Below are 20,671 nucleotides of genomic sequence, written 5' to 3' on the forward strand. Positions count from 1 at the left end.
TATCGTAGATCTTCATCCCTGACACTTTTTTGGTTGCTGTCAGCTCTGCTGCTGCCAACACTCACTCGAGCTCTGGAGGTAATTCTGGGAGAGAGGAAGCCTTCGACAGCCCCAGGAACATTCCGTGATTTACTGCAAACTCCCTCTGGATTGCCAATCCTTGTTCACTGTCAGGTGCAATTCACTGAGCCTTTAGAGGATGGGTTTATTCGGAAACTGAACTTTATATTCACTCAGGAAAATAATCAGGAACTTCAGAGAGAGTTAAAATAGTGAGCACAAGCAGGGCTAAAATAATATCTGTATTTCCTGTTTTAATTAAAACATGCCTGCAGGGCATGCCATTGATTTTGGCATATGAGAATACCACTACCAGCTTAATATATGATGGTACATAATTGGATTTTACTAAAAGTTCTGCTCTTTCATTTAGTAGATTTTAGAAACTAATTATTACTGGCCTTTTGTTCCAGGTATTCACAACATTGATGGAAGAATAAAAAGCATTTAGGATATAAATAGGAGGACAGAGACAATACTGTTCATTAAAAGAGGAACAAATCCAGCCTGTTTTTGTAGAGTCCAACCCACAGTCTTCTCTCCAAGATATTTTTCCTGCTCAAAATTCCCATAACCATGACCAGAAATCCCATCACCCAAACGCCACAATGCTGCTTTCCCTTTCCCTCTCAGGACTGGGCTTCCCCAGCATCCCACGGGTACAACACTGGGTGTACATCCTGAAACTGTGGCTGCCCCACCTTTGGAAGTGTTCCAGGCCAGGTTGGATGGGGCTTGGAGCAACCTGAGACAGTGCAAAGTGTCCCTGCCCATGGGCTTTGAGGTCCCTTCCAATCCACACCATTCCATGATTTTATGGTAACACAGATGTTCCTCCCACTCCTCCTTAGCGGTTCCTTGTCAAATGCAGGTGATTAAAGGATGCGTGGTGATTTACACAGCCAGGGACATGCTCTGTGACACACACAGCTCAGTGACACACAGGCCTTACACTCACAGCAGCCTCAGCCTACCCCAAAAATTAATAGGCACTTAAAAAAACAAGACAAGGAAGCAGTAGTAAAAAATTATAGCAAATTATCTTTCAAAAGTCAGTTCCAAATCGCCAATTTTTCTTATTTACATTATTATTATACCTAAAAGAAAACACATTTGCTCCTCTAGCACAGAATTACATGATTAATTTAGCAAAACACATTTGTCAACTCCTTGTTTCACTGTAGGCCTCCAGCCCAATATTTTCTGTACAGCTACATAGATAGAGCCACCATTCATTATTCAAAGGTTTCTCTGCTGCAAACCAAAGATGTTCTGGTAAATAACAGTTTGGGACTCATTACAAAGTGAGCCATGTTTGACTTTTCAATCATCACAGGTAACTCAGTTATTCATTCTTAAAATATTTTTCTCTTTGCATATTATTCAGAGTTCTGCAGAGAAAAACCTTTGCTACAAGTCATAGGGAGAAGAGGAAAAAGAAATTCATTGTAAATTATCAGCTGCTCCTGGGAGACAGAGACACTGCAGTGTGCCAAGTCAAATTAATCCCAGACACAAAGATGTGAATAAAGCTTTAAAACCAAGATCAAGCAGGGAAATTAAATAGATCACTCAGAAAAAATAAAACTAACTTCATTTGGTACTGTATTTTACACGCTGGCCAATGGGCATTTAAAATTCCATGGTTTTGCAAAGGAAAATGCTCTTCACAGGAATGCCTGAAGCCAAAAAGAAGCCAGTGCTGACACAGAGCCTGGAGAATGCAGATGGGCTTTCTCAAGTTTTATTTTAAGCAAACACATCAAGAGCAAGTTTCTGCTAAGGAAGACCAATGAAATCTGGTTTAAAAAGATCTGAAACAGAATCAGAACCAAAGTGAACTGCATTCGTATTTAAATCAGCACTGGTAGATAATAGATTTTAAGAAACAACTTTTATTTAGCCCAGGGCAAGTGGTGAATTTGCAGTCTGGGCTCATCTCTCCACTCCAACCTTTTTTAATCCTGTTTTTCTTTAAATAAACCCTGTGTTTCTGAACAAGCTCAGCTCTGACATGACTTATTAATTTCCACAGGGCTGGAAGATTAGAAAACATTTATATATTGTTGCAAATTTACACAGTGGTATACAAACACAGAAGGAAACAGATTCCCTACCTGGAAGCACTTGGAACACAAATAAACTCCCCAAAAACCAGGGTAAATCAGAGTTTGGTGTGACCTGGCAGCTCTAGAAATCAGGGGCACAGAAAAGTGTCAACTGAGGGCAAAACAGGCAAGAAATTGAGAGGAGTGAACTAAAACCTTATGGAAAGTTAATACACAAGGGCTTGGTGCTTTAGAGATTCACAAACAAGGAGTTTAAGTGTAAAAAATTAAACAGAAAAATGCTCTGTATCAAATATTTCCATAAATATTGGAAGGAAGTTTTAGTTCAAGTCATTTCATTGCTAAATAAGGGATTTTAGTACTTTGACAACTGAGAAAGATATTCTGTCACTAATATAGAGGCAAAAATAAATCACAACATACATGAAATATGAAAAAATCATCACTGAGAGAGATGACATCTCCCTCTTTTCCAAATGAGAATCTAATTTGTTTGGGAAAGGAAGACAGAAAGGCAGATTTAGAAGTTAAAAACAAATATAGTGCTGATTAAAGGAAGGGAAGATCTACCTGAAATCACAACATTGCACACAGCAAAAGATGATTCACTGAAACCATCAACATGATATATTCAACATGTGGGTAAGAAAAGCCAGGGATGACCAAAAACTGAATCACCTATGGCAAAGCTTTCTGAAAAATCAAGCATCATAAAAACAAAGACACCACCTAAAACCACACTGACAGAATCCCACCTTAGCAGCAGCACATGAATGATTTAATGAGCCTATATGCAAGCAGGGCTAATTATAAAATAATGTGGGGTTGCATGGTATTGATGTAAATGAGGGGCAATCCACAGCACTAAAACTTTAAACAATACCTTAAAACCATGCAGGACTTTGGTTTGTATCCCAGTCTTCTGCTTCCTGTGAAATCTGATCACAATTCATCCTGAGCTTAGAAAAAAACCACTTGCACAAGGTCACCTTGGCACTGGAACTGCTCTGTGGATTTTTATTTTTATTACTATTTGGTAGTGGATCTGCACGTCCAAGCAAATACATCTTCCAGACACTCTGAAAGGCAGCAGTGGCAGCTCTTCATTTTTGTTGTCATTCCCCACTCCCACAACAGGGAAATTTCTGGGCACCTTGCCAAATTATATTTAATTAAAAGCTCCTCTGCTTTTGATTCTTTAGTAACTTGGTTACCAGCTCCATCGACCACTTACGTGGGGAAAGGAATTTAATATAAAAGTGGTTTTCTCTGGTGTTTACAGAACTGGTGACAGTATAATCTGGAGCAGGGAGACAGCTGGCAGTGCAGTTAGAGAGGGAAAACACTGAAAAAGTTGAGATAGAAAAAGACCAAATCAATGGAGCACACTGATGCTGTACAAATGCCATTTATTTTAGTTCATCAGCTGGCAAACCAAAGTGCTTTCTTCAGCAGACAGGAAGCTCTCCCCGAGAACCTGAATCATTATTTAGTATTAATTTAGTATTAATACCTCAATAATCCATCAATTCCTGTGTTGAAGCTCCATTTCAAGAAGAAAGAAAGAGAAGATCTTTCATTAATAGAACATCTCCTGCAAAAAGGACATTAAAAGGACACCTCCTCAAAAGAAGGCTGATTAAACACATTTGTACCGAGGGAAGGTACAAATATTTATTGGATAATAAAAGCTAAAGAGTTTACCAGTTCTTTTTATTTCAAGGCTGGATTGGCTCTTTTTTAAATGGTGGAAAAATATCTCTGATCTTACTTATCAGGAGGCTCCAATCTTGGATTTAAACACCTGACATATCAAAAATGATGAGTGGTGTCCCTGATAACGAGTGAAGTGGGATCTACATCCCACAAAACCACCTGCCAAGTGACAGTGCAGCAGCCAAAAGAGTTCCTGAGGATTCTTCCCTGAAATTGGTGAAGAAAAGTGAATTTCAACCTCACAAATCTGAGCAGGGTAAGGAGAACCAATACAGCTGATACCTCTAGAAGAGCTGCCACTGTGCTTTCAGGAAAAGGAAAACCAGCCAGAATTATGGGATGGGCTTGGACACACACTCACTCACATGTTCTATTATCTTTGCTGGAAAATGCTTTTTAAATGTGTGGAATGCTTAAAGCTTTAGATGCTGCAAGAAAAAAAAATCCCAAAATACCCAAAAGCTCTGAATATATCAGAACAGCGGAATTCTCACGGGCTGTATCCCTGCTGAACACACAGGCTGATTCCATCAGCCAGCCAGGTCACATCCCTGCTCCCACCAAGGCTAAATTCCAGCAGTGCTTCCTCAGCACGTCCTAATCCTGCCATGAATCAGCAAACATTTCACACTCCTGGACCTGGAAAAACTGCAAGAATCATCGGGGAGAGGCTCTGTCAAACACGGCACCAGAAAGAGTAAATCTGTTTATTCCCATTATATACAACACTGGGAGGACTGCAGTTGGTGGAATTTTACAAGTGGCTTAGAGAGGAAAATATCACTGCTCAGTGAAGAGAATTTTTTATTATTTGTAACAATATGACTCAAATTTAGCTACATTCAATATCTGCATTTGGAAGCTGAGCCTCACTTCAGCTCTGTGGCTTCCCAAGAAGAACATTTTAGGAACTGGAATTATTTCCCAGGAGGTTGTTTGCAGCATTCCTCCTTTACATGTTCTTCGCCTCATTTCTTTATTCCTGACACACATAGGGGAAAAACCCAAACAAAACCAGTAGATAAGCCATATGAACTTGCAAAACTTGTAGTGTGAGGTGTTGTTTTTTTTTAAGACTCAAGAGCTCAACTTACTAACCCACAGCAAAACTCCTTTTTCTCATGGATTTTTCCCCAGAAAGAAGTTTTAAGAAACTAAGGAGTCATGGCACAAGCGTGAAGGTCACCATAAAGCCAGCAAGACAAGACACAGTGCTAAAAAAATAAACACCACCTACCTACCCCAACCACACAACTTTTAGCATTTATTGGTGTGTAATTATTGCTACAGAGGAAATCAGCTTTGAAGTCAAAAATTATAATTTCTTAATCTTGAATCATTGAATACTGGGTGTTTGGAGTTATAAGGATAACCAAATTCTTTCTTATTTGGAGGAAAAGAAGATATATTTCTACCACATATATTCAATATTCCGTATGTTTTTTGTTCTTTTTCTATGGAAGTACAGAGCTCTTTGCAGGCAAAAGAAAAAAAAAGTGACAGGATGTAGTTTTAGCAACATCTCAGTATTTCCTCAAGGTACTGCTAAGAATTCTTGGTGGAGCCCCCAAACAAAACCCTTTTGCAGAAGACTTCCCTGCACCTTGGGTCACATTTCCAGATTTTGTTATGTGAGGGGGATTGTGCTTCCTAAAGGTCTAACACACAACCTGCAGGCTACAGGAAAAATCAAAAATAAACATTTTGATGTATTCCAGCTGTTTCTGACTCTCCATGACCCCTTTTAGGCAACAGCAGCAGCTGAACAGAGACCTCCAGACTGTTCATTTAAAGGGAAACACCGTGAAGGAATAAAAGGGAAGCTGTGTTTAAAGGAACTTTGGAATCTTCTGAGAAGCCTCCCTTGGCCACCATTTGGGAGAAAACCTTTTGCTCCCAACTCTGAGGAATAATTGATAAACTTGATCCTTGGCTGTGGGGTGTCAGAGCAAAGGAGAGTTATGGCCTTGCAGGATTTTCTATCCCCTCCCAGCAGCAGGTGCATATTTCCAGCATCTTTTCAGAACTCAAGCCCTAAAAATGGGTGCATTGACCCAAAAATTTGCTTTCCCCCCTCAATTTTCACTAAATATCCTTATTCAAGCATTTATATATATATATGTATATATAAAAGAGCTTATGTGATTCTTCTTATATAAAGTAAACAAGTTTAGCATCACCTGGTAATAGCTGTATAATTGAAAACTCTTTAGAAAGGTAGGTAGTGTATTATCTGCATTATTCACTTTTATGAACACAGAAAAAGTAATCCTGCTTACAAATTCCACTCCCAAGCACATTAACTGGAGGGCATTCATAGAGATGCTTTGCTCTACCTTAAGTGAACATAAATTATCAGGCAGAACAAAACCAGAAAGCCAACATGAGACAGAAAATACCTTTCAAGATGCTGCTATAAATACAAGAAAACCCCATGAGATAGGAAAAATGCAAATTTTTGGCCAGCCTATTTGGATAGACAATCAAAAAGCAAACACAGAAGTACCTGGCATCCTGAAGAGAAATAAATCCAGAAAACCCAGGAGCTCACAAATTTCATGTCTCAAAAAATGTAACCAGCCCTTGGTATTTTTATTTTTATTTTTTTAAAATTACCTCTTTATGGCTTCTGAAGGTAAAAAAAAGCTCTGAGCTATATCTGGACACAAGCAGAGCTAAGAAAACCAGTGCTGAGATGTTTTTTTCATAAATCTGTAGGCTTCCTCCTACTCAATTAGTTTCTGTTTGCAACCAGTATGAAGTATGGTTTTATTTTTGTTGAAAATATGACAAACTACCCTTTAAACTGCAAAAGGCAGTGAAGAGTATATTGCTAGAGAAATGAGCAGCAGGCAGGATATCTGCCTAACAGAAAACACAGAGTAATATCAAAAATTTAAAAAGGGATAGCAGGAATAACTCTATGCCATCATCAACACAATTCTGGTGACTGAAAAAAATGTTTTACATCTATACAGTAAAATATAAATCTATGTTAAGGTTCTGTTCCTGCACTATACCTACACTGGATTTGCCCTGCCTCAGTGTTTAGTGATGTTGATGTACATACAACTTACCCATCAAACCCAATTTTAAAATGTTTTCTCAATAAAACAGAAGTTAATTTATTTTTAAATATATGGAAATCTCCCAATATAAAACTTGTTGCACTGGCTTATTTTATTTTCCGTGGAAAACCCAGAAAACTGATTAGTAATAACTTCATGAATAACAACCAAACACTACTAAAATAAAATAGCACCAATCCAGGAATAAAGTGGAGCCTATCATCTGAATGGGATGCCAGCCACTTACAGTTTTCCAGAATCCAACTGGACAAGCATTTCTCCTTATCTAAAGCACCAAGATGTTCAGATATTGTTATTTATTCCTTTTAAAATGACGTGGAAGGGAATGACCCAGCTGAGCTTCACTGCTGGCCACACACACCATGAAACAGAACAATAAATGTTTGAGGCAATAGTGGAGAACTCTCAGAAATAATCCCTAGGATCTAAAAGTTGATGGCTTTCCTTTCTCCCTCTTCATTTTTTGGGAGCATAAGCTGGTGAAAGGCCTTTATCTGTATAAAACTGAACAAGTCTCCTACTGTGGATGCAGGGTCTGACACTGAATAATCATTTAGGAGAGATCTGACTTAAACTTTCTCTGCTGGGTTTGGTTTTTGGCTCCTTTTTTTTTTTTTCTTTGGAGCTGTCAACACATCCTGGTTTATGCAGGTCTGAAAGCAAACTTCCAAGGTTGGAAAGAGGAAGAAGAGAGTGTAATTGTTTAAAAAGAACACATCTACTTTTACCCTTTAAGTAATCTAAGACAAACAGCTACAGTAGCCAAGAAGCTCTTCCCAGTTTTCCTTACATCCATCTAATGAACTCCTGAGGGTCCAACATGAAATCTGGATCCCTGGGGTCAAGGATTTTTGCTCTAGAATGGAAAGGATGACAGGCTGTCCCTGCAAACCCATGTTCAGGCTTTTTACAGTGTGAACACAAGTTTATGTATTTAATTATTGAACAGTAAATCAAATGAGTTGGTTTTTGGGTTTTTTTCAATTATTTATTTATTCTTTTTAATTTAACCAGTGGAGAGCAGTAAAATTAAGGTAACCTGATCTGAGACACATGAAAAGGAAGAATAACTTTTCAGAAATATCACTACCTGAAATACATAAATTGCACATAGCCCAAAACCACTTTGGTTACTGTGCAGGAGGTGCAATCAATTTTCAAAGTCCCAGAGAAAAAAGGAACACCATCTCCTATGAACCACCTCTCTGTGCCCAACATTTAAGAACCAGCTGAATTGGAGAAGATTTAATCAGCTGAATCAACCAACTGAACTATACAAAGAATGACACTCTCCATATTTTTATTTCTTATGTGGGTTATTTTTTCTTTTTAATTAAACTCTTTTTAATTAAACTTTTTAATTAAACTTTTAAATTAATTACCATTTTCAGGCAAACTGGTAATCCCTAACTGTTTGATTCTGCTGTTTTCTCTAACTTTTGATTCTTTTCGGTTCTTTTGATTGTAATAGAGAAGGTGCTTATTATTAGGTAAAGAGGCAGAGTTATGTTGGATACAAAGGATTTGTTTTTTTCCAATTGATGGCTCCAGAACAAATGGAGGGCTAACAGAGAAGGAAAAATACAAGGAAGAAAATGCAAGGAAGGGATGATGGGTGATGTTCATGCACCAAATATTTGCCTTCTTACCCAGAAGCTTAAGGGATTTAAAAATCCCCAAGCAACCACCCCCAAAGCCACATCCAGAGAATTCCTGGGTGTACTGACTGCTCGTAGGTCCCTGCACAGCCATGTCCAGCAGTGGTCTGCAAACCAGGATGCCTTTCCTGAGGAACTGATACCAACCCCAAGGCTGGGAGAAGAACATGGCAACACCTTTATCAGGGGGCTGGGAAAATGGAGCAGGGAAAACAGCCAAGGAATGGCTCAGGCAGGGCCTGGGCTCTCAAACAGCCCTGAGAACAAAGACATTTTTCCTGAGGGATGCAGTTTGAGAACCAAGATGCTTAAAAGATTTTCCAAGGGATAAAAGGGATAAGGGCATCACCAAACTACAGTTTGGTTAAGGAGGTTGGAACAGGCAACCTCCAGGAATCTCCTCCACCCAAAGAACTCTGAGCTGAACATGTATGAGGTGTGGAAAGGCATGAAATGAAAGAGTATTGTATTCCCAGGACAAGACAGAAGGAAAGACGTGGAAAAGGAACCCAAAGAGAGGTGGAGCAGCCTTGGCAGGGTACGGCTGGCACGGACTCGTGACTCAGAGATGGTGTCGCTGCTACTTTGGAGGCCTGAAGTTTCCACTGTGCATATTTTGAAAGTCTTGTGACCCTCCTGCCCTCTTAAATCCCAGGAAAAAAAGAAAAGCAGCCGCTGGGAAGGATGACTGGGTTGAATGTGCTAGGAAAGAGCCGAGACGCTGAGGCAGCAGAGAAAAACGATGCCCACAGAAGCAGCTCATGGATAACTCCACAGGCTGCAGGATCCACTGCCTGGCTCACTGGTGGAGCTGAATGGCCAAGCAAAGAGCAGCTCTGAAGAATAAAGTTTTTCATCTGCAAGCAGAACCACTTACAAGGATCCAAATTCCAGGCCCCGGATGCTTCTGAGCACAGTAATCGGAAAGAAAAATACCAGCTAAAAGCAGGCTCAGAGAAACTTGCTTGCATCAGTTCAGCAAAAAATGGGGTTTCTTTATGAAGGGCTTTCTTTGTAGGAATAGAGTAATTCTAAGCTTAGCAGCCCCTTTATAAGGAACTAGATGTTTTCACTGAAAATAGAAGCTGACAGTCCTCCTCTGTTCCTAGAGAAATATTATTTTAACCTAAAGAATTCCATAAAAACTGTAGCAGATAGCTAAGCATTTTTAAAAGGCTGCCTTCTAAAATTCTTTTTAAATGGACTAATACTACAGTGTAGGGCATTTTCATTTTTCTTCTAACAGAACAACCAGTGAGACAAGGCCAAAATCAGATATCCCACTTTCCCCCCCACTTTAAGTTCTGACATGTGTGTTTCTTGGAGACAGAAAAGTACACGAACAACTGAATACAAAATCTACATAAAAAGAGAAGGTCAACGATAATATTGTTTGGAATGTCACTCATAGACCCACAGTCTTTGTTCCAGGAAAAGTATATTATATTAAATGTTAAACGGACATTTAATATAGAGAATTCTAAAGAGCTTCTTGTTTGGGGCAGAAAAGAGAAACGTGCACTAAGAGGTTGAACTGTGACAAGCGCAGAATAGTATCAATAATCCCATTATAACACCTGATTTGTCAAACTTGTCTCTACAAGTTATTCTAAAATTCACAATAGTGCTCCTAACCATTTATGAAATGGAGCAGATCAGTCTTTGTGGCCTTCATGGCCACTGATTCTCCATGCTTTGTCAGGAAGAACGGCCTGAATAGCCACGGAGTCCTACACTTCATTTTCCTGCCCCGCTTATGGATATCCCGGTGCTGTGAATGGAGAACATAATCCAAAGGTAGCACCAGGCAGGTGTTTTCTTTCTGGAAGCAGCAAGTTCTGCTGATTTATTGTGTGCCACCATGGCTGAAAGGACCGAACCAGGACATCAATATGTATGATCTCCACGCCAGGCAGTGACCGCAAAGTGCTACGGATCCTCTCCCAAAAAATGGCAAGTTAGTTGTGCTGAGATTTGAAACAAATGAACAGAACTGTTTCAGGTATATCTGAAATCACAGGCATTCCACACTAAACATGAGATTTTTCAGGAACAAAGACTGAAAGTGATTGCTCATGACCCAGGTTGAAACACAGGTCTTACTCTGAGTTTTTTTACCTAATGAATTCAAAGCTCATTTAGAAAACACCAGTGATTATCCAAAAGAAATTAAGTCACAGATTCCCAGAATGGCTTGGGCTGGAAGGGACCTTGAAAATCACCCAGTGCCACCCTGCCACAGGCAGGGAACACCTCCCACTATCCCAGGTTGCTCCAAGCCCTGTCCAGCCTGGCCTTAGACACTTCCAGGGATCCAGGGGCAGTCACAGCTTCTCTGGGCACCCTGTGCCAGGGCCTGCCCACCCTCACAGGGAACAATTCATGGGTATAAACCAAAGATAGCATCTCCAAGCAAGTATCAGCTCCTTCTGAAGGCTCCACACACCCTCCCTGGTTCCCAGGGTCCATGAAAGAGCAGGAGGAAGTCCATGGGCAGCAGCACAGTTTGTTCACAAGCAAACCTGCCTGACACAGTCATCTATGGCAGACAGGATCAACCACAGCAAGATTCTGACGGAAGGAAAAAGAGGAGCCTCACAGCCCTTAAGGATCCATGGGGGAATATGACTCCGTGCAGGAATAGGCCTGAATGGCTCTGGCATTTTTGCTATTGGATCCAGAGGTTTCCCCCTCCCCCAAGTAGATGTGCCAACCAAGCTTCAGGGATCAACATCCAAAGTGAAGCCACACACGAAGCTTCCGTGGGTCTGCTGCCTTCTCCTATAGAAATTCCTGCAACAGGAAAGGTGGAATGTTCAAGGCAGACCTTGGATCATAGGATTCCAGCAGCTGTTCTCTCTGTACAGGTAAGAAATGCTAAGAGAAAGAGGTGGCACATTCACACAGCCACCACTGGGAGAAAAGGGAACTTGGATAAAGACCAGCACAAAGTCTCCTCCAGGCTCTGGGCTGGGAGAAGAACATTCCCCAGGGCTGGTGGACAAAACCAGGATTTTCATATTCAATTAAAGCAGCACACTGAATGCCTGCTAAAATGGTCTTCAACACTATCACCAAAACAGCAAGAAGGTACCTCAAAGCTCTGCCACAACTTTGGGTAGCATAGGTGAAGCACCTCAAGCCTCCAGGATCACTTCACACAGGCTGGGTTTGTTTGTTTGTTTTTGGAATATTTTGTCTGTCTTTTAAAACAGACACAATGATAAAACCAACACCTGTAGACACTCGGTGAGTTCATTCATGGAAAAAGATTTCAGTCTGAGCTTTTCCTAATGTTTCCTACAGAAAGTTTGAAAATACAATTAATGCACGGATGGGTTTTAAAGCAATTTGTTGTCTTTCAAATGAATTGCTATCAAATATATCCAGATATATATCAAATATATCCAGCAGCCATTCAGCTCAGGGTAGCCAGGATGGAAATTTCAGCCTAATGCACTCATGTGCTACAAGTGAAAGTTTCTCTGCAGAGAAACCAAGGAATGACAGCTAAATTCTTTCCTAAGATAAGCCTGAGAGAAAAGATACACCAACTTAGTTTCTGCACATGGGCTAATTACAAACTAAACTCTCCTCACAGGATCTGGCATATGGAAGTCAAAGACTCTAATTCCCTAAAAAATGAAGTGTCCTCAGTCTTATAAATGTATCTTCCATACATACACACAAAATAATTTCCCAGTTTTTTTTCTTAAATTACTGCATGATTACAAAAGTCATTGATTTCACCATCAAACAAAACCAAGACAGAAGTCTTAACTAATACAGGAATACTCTAGAGGGAGGTTTAGCACCGCAGTAACTCTAAAATCATCCTCACAGGAAGAAACAAGTAACTTAAGTTCATCTGTTAACAAAACAGCTCCTGAGCAGTCAACCCACGGCTGCTCCTTGTTTGTCCCCAAGTCGGGGACCCACCCTTAAAGTCCACAATCTCTTCCTGCTCTCCCACAGCAACCTCCTGTATACTTTGGGATTAAAAACTCCAACCCATTCTGCCCAGACTGCAGGGAATAATGATCTAATGGAAAGCTGCTCGCTGGGTTTGCAGGGCAGGTATCTCAAGTTATTTTTTCCTGCCGCTTCAGGGGCTCTGTAGCTCAGAGGCAGAGGAAAGACTTTGCTTCACCCTGGAATTATTTTTTTTTTTGTATTCCAAGCCTGTTGTAGGGCTGTGTTTGCCATGCTGCAGCTGTTTTGTCTGGTGGGATTTAAGAATCAATGCAGGTGACTGGTGTTCCATGCTGACAGGGTTCTATTTACAGAACCATTTACACCACCATTCCCAAATCTCCCAGCTGTTCCTGCACAGTGTTTGCCATCCTCCTGCTCCTACAGTCACCACTGAAATGCTGCAATAAATCAGTGTATTTTCAAAAGAGTTTATTTCCATTCTATCAGACACTTGTGTTATTTTGGCTAAAATTCCCTCCATTTCTCTCATTCCTTATGAGGGAAATACCGTCACCTTTCCAGTCCTCACAGGATAAAGATAAATCAGTTAATTTTCACAAAGTGTTGGAATACATGATAAAGAACAGCAAAGAAAAAAAAAAAAAGAGCCATGGCAGAAGTTACTAAGACATGGTGGGAATGTCTGATTTTAACCTTTACAATTTTAATCCTCTGATAAACTGTTCAAAAGGCCACTGAGCAGCTTGGCACCCTTTTCAGGATACAGTAAAAGAAATGGTCAGCTTCTACTTTGATTTTAAAGGGAAACCACTACATTCTGGTAAACATATAAATAAGTTACATATAATATATATAAAGATATAAAATAAATCATGCTATTTTTATTTATTAACTGCTTTATATACATGCACACATTATACAGACAAAAACTGCCACAGGAATATTGTAGTTTTTTAGGAAATATTAATGCATATATTCTGATGTGTGTTTTCTAGGTCTGGTGAAACACAGGGTGAGAGAAATGGGTAAGGGTGACCATGGTATCTGCTTACATCCACCTCCCCTGCTCCTCTCACTCCATCTCCAGCTGCTTTTCCCTCTCACATCCATTTCACCTCTATTAAGGCTCCTCTCCTGACCACCACCATGGATATGAGGAGCTGCCAGCAGAACTGTGTGGCTATAAACTACATTAACTTTTCTCCACATTTGAAAATGTTTTAAATGCATGAAGTTTTCTCAGTGCCACAGACACAGCAATCAACACCGAGTGCCCTGTCCCCTCCTGATGACAGATAAGCTGGTTTTACTGAGCACCCACAGCTCTTCAATGTTAATTTGACCTCTGAAAAATACAGAGAGGAGAAAAAATATCGTAATAATTACTGCTTCTTCTAAAAACAACCTGAGCAGATACTTCCACTTGTGCCTCACTTAAAATGTAGCTCAGGGAATGGGTTCTTCCACCTTTTTTGTATAACATCAGTGCCTTTAGCTGAGGTACTACAATTAGAATCTCATTAGCATGCAGGGAAACTCAACCTCCTTGAGGTTACTTGCAAATTCCAAGGGGCCAGGCCATGCTGATTGCCTGGAGTCACGTTTTACTCTGAAACAATGATAATGAAACATCAAGCAAAACCAAAACATGACAAGGAAGGTCATCTGTGTGTTCCCAGACTGTAAGAGGCTGGTCTCTTGAGCTAAAAGTGTGAAATAATAGTAACTGCAGCAGAGATGTATTTATGATCTCATGAAAAACCCCAAAAAACCAACATTTTACCTATTTAACATGCTGGGTAAAATGGATTTTTTGTAGGTAGCAGCAAAAGCACACATTCAGAAAACTGTTCTTTTACTATAAGAGTGTTCTCAGCCATTGATTTCAGGCAGCTTATTAATCATGGAGAACAGCTAATAATAACAATATAAAATTGCAATTTAAATGCTATTAGCAGGCATACTGTTAATGGGAAATGAGAACCTTTCTAAACTCTCATTTCTGAATATTAAGGTAAGCCTCTAAGCACATATTAAATAAAGCAAGACTAAAAATACAAGTGGAAGAGCTGAGTGCAGAATCCCAACTGATCTAGAAAACTGCAGAATTGCTGATACACTGGATCCTTCTCCCGTTTATACCATGACACAGCCTAGAAAAGCCAGGAAAGAACCCAATGGAGAGGGACAAAAAGCAAAAAATAGCTCCAAAAACCTTCAAAGGCAACAGGTAGAGCCGGGTGAAAACACTACACAAAAAAACCTGGACAAAGTAAGAGCAGGGAAATTTAAATCCAGGCCCTGTAATTCATCACATACATTTGCACCACTTACCATGTAATTAGGGGCAAGTTATAAACACTGGGCTGGGGTGTTTCACTTGCCTTTGGACAGGTTCTCCTGCTCCCAACAAAAGCACTCTGTGTTTAGAAACTTGGCACCCAAGTGCAGGGCACCAACCTACAGTTTTTTTTAAACCAACAAAGCGTTCAGTTCTGGGAAACTTATTTTCACTGGCCACCCTTCCACTGCTTCTAACTTGCCAAAAAAAAGTCAGATGTCAGAATATTCCAAATTCCCTAAGGTGACAAGAGGCATTTGCAGAGAATCTGTGAAAAGGTTTAGAAATCTGGCTTCGTAAACTACTGAGCATTTCCAGCTCCTTTTATAACTGGTTGTAAAGGAATATCCCACTGCTGATGAATGCGACTTCCCATTTATTTGGAGCACAACTTCTCTCCCCAAAAGGCTTTATGTGAAATTTTATTACCACCTCCAAAACAGAAATCCTTTTAGAGGCCCTCGAAGAAGCATCCAACGTTGTTTTGGAGCCGTGCACTTATCAGCAATCCAAGGAAGCGATCCCACAAGACTTCATTCATATCAACAGCCATTCAGTGAATCTCAAATGCTGCAGCTGCATTGCTGCAAAGCTGGGGGGGTTGAAATCCAAGGAGCTGAAAGCCTCAGTTGTTAAGTCTGAGCTTTCCGAAGCGCACAGTGTAATTATTTTTCCAACTTATCAAGACTATTCCCTAAATGCAGCGACTGTTGTGTCTCTGCATATAAAAGACATTCCCAGTGTCTAATGGAAAAATGTATTAAGAACTGGTAAATTTTCTACATCAGTTTAAAGAAATTGCTCAAGAATACACATTTTTAACCACAGCTTCAGGAGGCACCGCCATTGAAAAATTCAGGTATTTAATCAAATTTAGCTCGGCTGGCAATGGAATTGATACTTGCCAAGGCAAATTCATACCCAGAGAAAGAATGGGAGCACCAAAACATTACAGCACTATTGTGAGTGAGTGGGCTTAATTCAGCACAAATTCCACATGATTTAGGAAGGGTTTTCAGAGGAGTTTTAAGCTGAGAAGACATGCAGAAAATCCAGCACTAAAACCCCACCCATCACAGGCACAGGAATCATCTTTTCCCAAGTGACAGTGAAGTCTGGCCCCAGAACAAGTTTGCTCTGTGTGTTTTGGGGGTGAGGCAGCACTGAGGACTGAAAGGATGTTTAACATGACATCCTACAAACTGCACTTGGAAGCAGCCTAGTGACAGCTTGTGTTCTCACATTCCACGTCAGGCACATCTCCACTTGGATTTATGGCATACTGAGCTCCACCAGCTCACTCCCTTGGATTTTATTCTACCTTTAATCTATTTTAAAATAAATTAATGTATTTTTAATCTGTTGTACTTAAGCTCCAAAAGCCTTTACTGTAAATTAAACAGGCAGCTGCCCCTTATTAGATGCTTTCTAATTTTGGACCAGGGGAGAAAAAGAAATCCTCCCTCTTTTCTCACAAAACAAATCAAAATTCATTCCACTCCCTATCACAAGCATAAGGCCAAATCCGCTTTTATTTCAGATGAATGGGAAGCTGCTCTTATTGAAGAATGTGAATTTAAATTTATTTTGGACTGAGTAAGCCAGAACATTTCCTCTCCCTCTAATTGACCCGATTTTACCTTTCACTCAAGTTTCACACTGACTTCTGAGAAAACCACACGGAGTTTGACTTTATAACAATTGGGAAAAAAATGTTAAAAATGTTTTCTGTACTCCAGAACTTCCTCAAGTCAAAATACAGGAAAATACAGAATGGGCCTAAGTCCTGTATAGACCAAACTGATTCAGAACTTCAACACATTTTCACAATAAGTAACTTATGGAAAAGATAAATTAAAATAATGTACACCATGGTAATTTGCTGATTAACAAATTATCCCAACAGAACAATGCCACAGGCATCAAAATTATTCCAGAACCTACCTGTGCATATTCTTTCTCAATTGCAGCTCTTTTCTGACTGAATGCTCTGAAAGAAGAGTGAAGAAATTCTATTAGAACATTAAGCAAAACACTCCAAATTCAATAATTTAGTCAAAATCCATTAACACAGAGAGCAAAACTCTACAAATTCAATAATTTACTTTAAAAGGAGCTTCTGCTAGGCAGTCTGCAGAGTGAAACAACAACAAAAAAGGGAAATGGTTTGACAAGTGCACATCAGTAGCCCAGCAACGACCTTGTGTGGACTTCACATATGTGATAGTTGAATTTCCAAGTTTTATTGGGCAAACTCAGTTCCCAGGACTACTCAGTTCCCAGGCATAAATAGCATTTTCTTCATGAAAAACTCATCAGCTTTCCAGTGGTACAGCCAAGGGAGGAATTTGGGAGCACACAACAGGATTTGGCTTTATGTATCTAGACAGACTTAATTAATTTTCTTCAAACTTATTTTGATCAGTTATTTTCTTTACGTTATAGCACTAACTACTCAGCTTAAGGCTACACTAGAGGCACCAAAAAAATCAAATTCTATTTAAATTAGTTACACAGTAATTCTGGTGACATCCCAATAAAAAAAAAAACCTCAGGAACACCCTCTAATAAAATTAACTCAATAAAAAGGAGCTCTGGACAGGCTCCTTTTATTCCTGTCTACTCCATTTCATCCATGAAGAGTATCCACATGCCACAGGCTCAGCTTCCCCAACGGGATATAAAACAAAAGTTTAAATGCATCATGATTGCTTAAAATTCTTCCCAGACCAATGGCAGCCCAAAAGATCTGGCCATATTCCAGCTCCAACAGTTCAACTTCTCAAACCTCCCTGGTGTAGCCCAGGTGGGCTCCAAGGGCTGCGTGACTCCCATATGAAACACCTCGATAGGAACAGGTGAAGCTGGCCACAATGCCTGTGAATGAATTTCCTTTGTAAAGCAAGCCAAATATTCCAGATAATATTATAACCCAATTTAAGATCTCCTGTTCCAAAATCCAATATCCCAGTCAGTTCAGCAAACACCTAGGAACCACAACTTTCCCCTGAAGAGACTCTATCAGAAGTATAGAGAGCTGCACAAATAACTCGAAGGAATAACTGAAATGTGCTATCAATATGGAAAAGGTAGAAGAAAACAAGCAGCAGTCTTTGGAATATAAATCTGGGAATATTTTAGGCAAACAAAGTTATTTTCCAATTCTCAGCTAACTGCATTTCAAAGCATAGACTCAGGGCTGAGTTACACCAAACCTGGATACGAAGTTGTGATTCTCACCTGAGCTTTTTTTCCCCACCCCATTCAAACCAAATTCCTCTTAAATTAGTTGCACAACGACGACTGTGACAAGCAGGAAGCCTGAGACATCCCCAAAAACTTTCTGCATTAGAAGTTTTGCACCAGAGAAGAAAAACAAAAACATCCAACCAGCCCTTGTGTAGGATTACAAAATAACATGGGAATCAGACTGACTCCCAAAATCAACTGAAATCTTGGAATTGGATCGACCACAAGCTCTGGCAGGGAGAGAATGGATTGCACAGCAGCACCTCCCTATGAAAAATATTTTAGTTTTAGATTTTGTTCTGTATTTTAAATGGAAATAGTTGGCAGGATGATGTAGCCGATATTTAAATTTGTTTTGGTGAATGAAGAAATCGGCTAAGTACGGAAAGGCCGTCGGGATCAGCCGTCTGCATTCCTTGGAGCCGGTGCTCCCGCGGCTTTGGGACTGTGCTTCCCTCCCTTGGTCCAGCACAAAGCAGCTTTTAACCTTGGGACAGTTTATACAGCAATCCTTCTATGACAACTATGAATGTATTACAAAACATGCTGAAAGAGGAGGCTGAAGTCAGCACATTTCCCAGGAGAAAATTATTTGGAGCAGGGGAAAAGAGAAATCTGACTAATAAACGCATCATAGTTTCTTAACTTGGGCAGTGTGAAAACTTTGATATGTGTATCCAGATTTTAAGTGCACAGCTGGGACAGTCTTAACCTTCCTGTCCTTCAGGATGGACTTTCAAATCCATTCATATAAGGAAACATTTGTTTCCATGAAGTAATAACATGTTCTCTAGCTACTGGTAACTTTTTAAGACATGAATTGATGAGTCTGCAAGAAAGCAGGAACATTATTTTGTGTTTTTTTAAACTAGGGAGCATTAATATCCACTTTTACATCTTTTTCTCAAAGTAGCCATTAACTAAATACAGGAAACACCAGAACTGCATTCCCCAAAAAGCCATCTTAGTTTGCAGACAGTAATTCCTAAATATCTTCTTTATCCTGACAACATTAATGCAATACATTTATTTCCTTCTCCCCATTTTTGCTCAGATTCTGTGAGACCACGGAATTCTAAGAGAGCAGGAGAAAGAAAACTTCTCTTCCTGCCATCCCCACTTTGCTAATGCCACTTTTTCTAGTGTTGAGCCCTCACTGCAAATTCCCACCCCCAAATTTCAACCACTGGCATGTATTCCCATCACTCATATCCCATTAAAGGTAACAGATGCTATGAAATATAGAGGTATCTTTTTATATTCCCATTGTAAAAGAGCATAACAATGTGAATTAAGGAGTCAGGTCAGTGGAGAATCACATTGCATTAAGTTTTCCTAAGGGAAACAGGAGAAACAGATGGGCTTAATTATTTCATGGATGTCCACTTGGGCTGGAAATGTGTAAAGCTCACACCTTCATGAAAAATCAATATAACAACATTAAAATGTACATTAGTGTTTTATAAGACAATGTCACATCTGCCAATATTTTGCAGTTGTACAAATCTGAAGATCAAAGTCACAGCTTGTACAGAAGAAAGGTAAACCCAGTGACACCCTGAAAACCAGAAAATGAATTAGTCACTGTATAAAAATTTAATTCCATGCAGAGCTATGCAAAAACGTAAACACACACTTCATGTTCAGGGCTCTTGAATAAAAGAAGAGGCTAAATTTGCACCAGTGAATGCATTTCTACTCAAAGGCTGAGAAATTCAACAATGAACCAGGCAAGGCCTGAGTCCCATTTGGAACTATTTCTCATGCAAGATGATGATAATGATCAAAACCCCAAAGTATTAACTGGAAAATTCATACAGCTTACCTGACACCAGCAGTTTGTGTTTGTGGGTTTTTTTTGGCTATCAACATTCAGACAAATTGTATGGAATATTTAATGAAATTTTAAAATCCTTACAATTAACAGAAAGCCTCAGAAAACAGATGAACTAGTATCACACTCCAAACATCCAAAACCATTAGGCTAAAGAAACATGCCTTTTGACTGCCCTTGACCTGAAATTAATTCACCCCATCAAAAGTTGCTGAAGTAAATCTCCCTAAGAATTGCAGAACACTTTGCAGCTGGGTTAAACCTGACTCAATCCACCAACACTTGAGAAGATGAATCAGTGAATTTTGAAATACCCAGAAATTTCCAGCTTCCCAGAAAGTAGATCAAGGATAATTCCTGACAGCTAGAACACATGTCAGTGGAAAATTATGACATTACAACTTGTGCTTATAATGTACAGTGAGAGCAAACACACATTCAGTGTGCAATCATGTCCAAAATAATACTATCCTGGTTTTTTTTAGTATACACTCACTCCAAAATTTTCCATTAAAAACATGAGGAGAGAGGAGAGAGGGAAGAGAGGGAAGAGAGAGGAGAGAGAGGAGAGAGAGGAGAGAAGAGAGAGAAGAGAGAGAAGAGAGAGAAGAGAGAGAAGAGAGAGAAGAGAGAGAAGAGAGAGAAGAGAGAGAAGAGAGAGAGAAGAGAGAGAAGAAGCTGGTTTGGCCCAGTGACAAAAACCACTCTATCAGCCTTAC

General features: G+C 39.8%; 1 protein-coding gene across 2 annotated transcripts in view; it reads right to left on the reverse strand.

Moving 5' to 3' along the window:
• FCHSD2 (FCH and double SH3 domains 2) overlaps positions 1-20,671 on the reverse strand; it is a 119,251-nt gene that overhangs the window by 76,764 nt on the left and 21,816 nt on the right. For both annotated transcript variants that reach the window (XM_015638296.3, XM_015638304.3), the window contains exon 3: positions 16,814-16,859. In XM_015638296.3, the coding sequence (XP_015493782.1) occupies positions 16,814-16,859 (46 nt within the window). The remainder of the gene's footprint in view (positions 1-16,813; positions 16,860-20,671) is intronic.

Source organism: Parus major, chromosome 1 (assembly GCF_001522545.3).
Source record: "Parus major isolate Abel chromosome 1, Parus_major1.1, whole genome shotgun sequence".
Taxonomy (NCBI): Eukaryota; Metazoa; Chordata; class Aves; order Passeriformes; family Paridae; genus Parus; species Parus major.